The following is a 2,413-nucleotide window of genomic DNA, read 5'->3' as shown; positions in this document are numbered from 1 at the left end:
AAGCTACTTTTTCTTTCTTTAAAAGAAAATGCGACAGGTGAAGCCACAGCATGGTTACCTTATCAATAATTACTGCCTTTTTATTTTTCTTTCACTGTGGGTGGGGTTTTCTCCCTTTCATTTTTACAAATGACGGACACCCGCGGCAGAGAACTTTAATCGAGGTCTTTTTTCTTGGTTGTTCACCGGACAACCAGGAGACAGGATCTGGTTGTCCGAAATGAAGATAGGTTGTCTCGGACAACCTAAACAAATGTTATGTCTACCCCTGGCTAAATAGTTAGCTTCTGTTCAGTTTGCAACACCAGAATTAAAATATTTAAATAAATACTCACCTAAACCTCTCCTTGAAACAACTTTTTGTGTTTTCTGTGTCTCATGAACCACTGGACAAATCTGAATAAAAATGTCACTCATTACATGGACATCTGTAATCCACTGATGCAGCACCACATACAGGCCTGGCATGGTTACTGTAGTGTTTGGGTGCCGTGTTTATTATGACCCCCGCACGCGAAGCGTAAGCGGGAGTCATATTGTTTTCGTACTTTCCTTTTTTTTTTCCAGAGATTTTTGGTCAACCGTAGCACAAAAACAGTTGCACCGGTCAACATGAACTTCGGCAGGGCTGTAGATGAGTCTGACCTACACTGCGCCAGCCAACGATTTTACAATAGACCCCATATTTGAGGAGGGGTCTCCTTTCAAAGGGGGTGTCTGGACATGCAAAAATGCTTATAACTCAGAAACTGTTCAACATAGAAGCTTCAAATTTCTTTTGTTGTTTAGCTCTGATGAATCTCTATCCATCAGGCCCACCAATCAGTCTCCCGCCCTAATTTATCTGAAAAAGGGGTATCTGGACTTACAAAAATGGTTATTTTAAAAACAATTAAACATAGGAGCTTCAGATTTCTTTTGTTGTTTAGCTCTGATGGTGGGATGTTTTAGTTTCAACATTCCCTTTTAAACTTTGGTTTTTATATTTGTAGTTTTCCATGTGGTCACAGATGTGTTCTCTTCTCCTCTCCTGTTCAGCCATGACCTCTCCATCCTTCTACGCAATGCGCATGGCCCGCCTCAGCTCCAGGATCTTTGGAGAAGTCGTGCGTCCAACCAATTCCCAATCCATGAAGGTGGTAAAGCTGTTTTCGGAGCCCCCCATGGCCAAAAAGAAGGAGGTGTACGACTGGTACCCACAGCACAGGGTTTACTACGCCATGACCTACAAGCTCCGCATCATGGGCCTGTTCAGGTACGGAACGCTGCGCCTAAATGTTGAGGTGTTTAGTTAAACCTCGTCTCAGACGGTGTTTGGCTTCTTAGAAAGTCATAAAACAAATTTCATCCCAGTCATGAAAGTTCAGAAGTAGAGGTGTGCCAACAAACCGATTCACATAAGAATCTTGGTTCTCATTTACTACGATTCAAAATGTCCCAAAATTGATTCTAAAAAAATAAAACAAATCCGCTGAAGTCTCCACTGAAGTCGTGGTGAAGTCTCGCCAGTGGCGCATGCCGGTCTTTCAACAAGAGGAAGCTCAGTTTCAGCCTACATAATAAAATGTGTGGGTTATAAATTCTACCCTCAGTTCCTTTTCAACAAAATGATCCGTGACCTTGTCACAGATCATTTTTTATAGTATTTATTTATTTAATTAAAAAAACATTACATACAACAAAACAATACAAACAAAATGAAAGGCAGCAGAAGAAGAAAAAGATCTTGATATCTGCTCCTATTTACAAAAATTATTAATTTCAAACAATAAACCAAATAATAAAACAAAACAAAAAATTCAACTCCTCAAACAGTGACTCATACAAATTAAACAATTTCATATTTCTTTGACAATTTTGCTTCGATGATTTTTTAAAGGAATTAATTGATCCAATGCTTTTATAATCATTTTCCAGATTATTCTATAGTCTTTTACATCGGCCAGCTCTGTCATACCAGGACAGCTGAAAAGACCTGTTATTTCCCCACTGTGGGATCAATAAAAATTTTTTAAATCTTACGTTTACCCATCTTTTGCACCAAATTAATCTGAGGAGTTGATCAGCCCTGCTGTTTAACTCTAAGTTTTTCTTGTAAACAAGACTGTATCAAATGGCTTCGCCAAAATCCGGTCCACAGCATTCATATTCTCTGTCATTATGTGCAGCTTGTTACTTAGCTAACTCGCTAGCTGGGACTGGCGCGAGGCTAGAGTGACGTGAGTCCACCTTTGAGTGCTTTGGAGGGGCTCAGGTGGACAGAAACTGTGATAGACGTCAGAAAGAGTGATAGAAGTCAGTCTCCAAACACAAGCAGATACAATAAAACCCACCAGAAATAAAAACTCGATTTGTTGCTAGTCGTTTTTAACAAAGAAAATGCGACTAAGAGGATTAGAAAAGTCTCCGGTTC

The 2,413-nt window shown here is 39.7% G+C and overlaps 1 protein-coding gene across 1 annotated transcript in view; it reads left to right on the top strand.

The window, feature by feature from the left end:
• The window catches only part of mrps33 (mitochondrial ribosomal protein S33), a 14,444-nt gene that overhangs the window by 3,287 nt on the left and 8,744 nt on the right, over positions 1 to 2,413 (top strand). The window contains exon 2 of the mRNA XM_014021986.1: positions 1,039 to 1,255. Within this exon, the coding sequence (XP_013877440.1) occupies positions 1,041 to 1,255 (215 nt within the window). The 5' untranslated portion in view covers positions 1,039 to 1,040. The remainder of the gene's footprint in view (positions 1 to 1,038; positions 1,256 to 2,413) is intronic.

The sequence above is a fragment of the Austrofundulus limnaeus genome, unplaced genomic scaffold, assembly GCF_001266775.1.
Source record: "Austrofundulus limnaeus strain Quisiro unplaced genomic scaffold, Austrofundulus_limnaeus-1.0 Scaffold313, whole genome shotgun sequence".
NCBI lineage: Eukaryota > Metazoa > Chordata > Actinopteri > Cyprinodontiformes > Rivulidae > Austrofundulus > Austrofundulus limnaeus.
The sequence above is the reverse complement of the archived record's forward strand: the minus strand, read 5'-3'. Positions and strand labels throughout refer to the sequence as shown.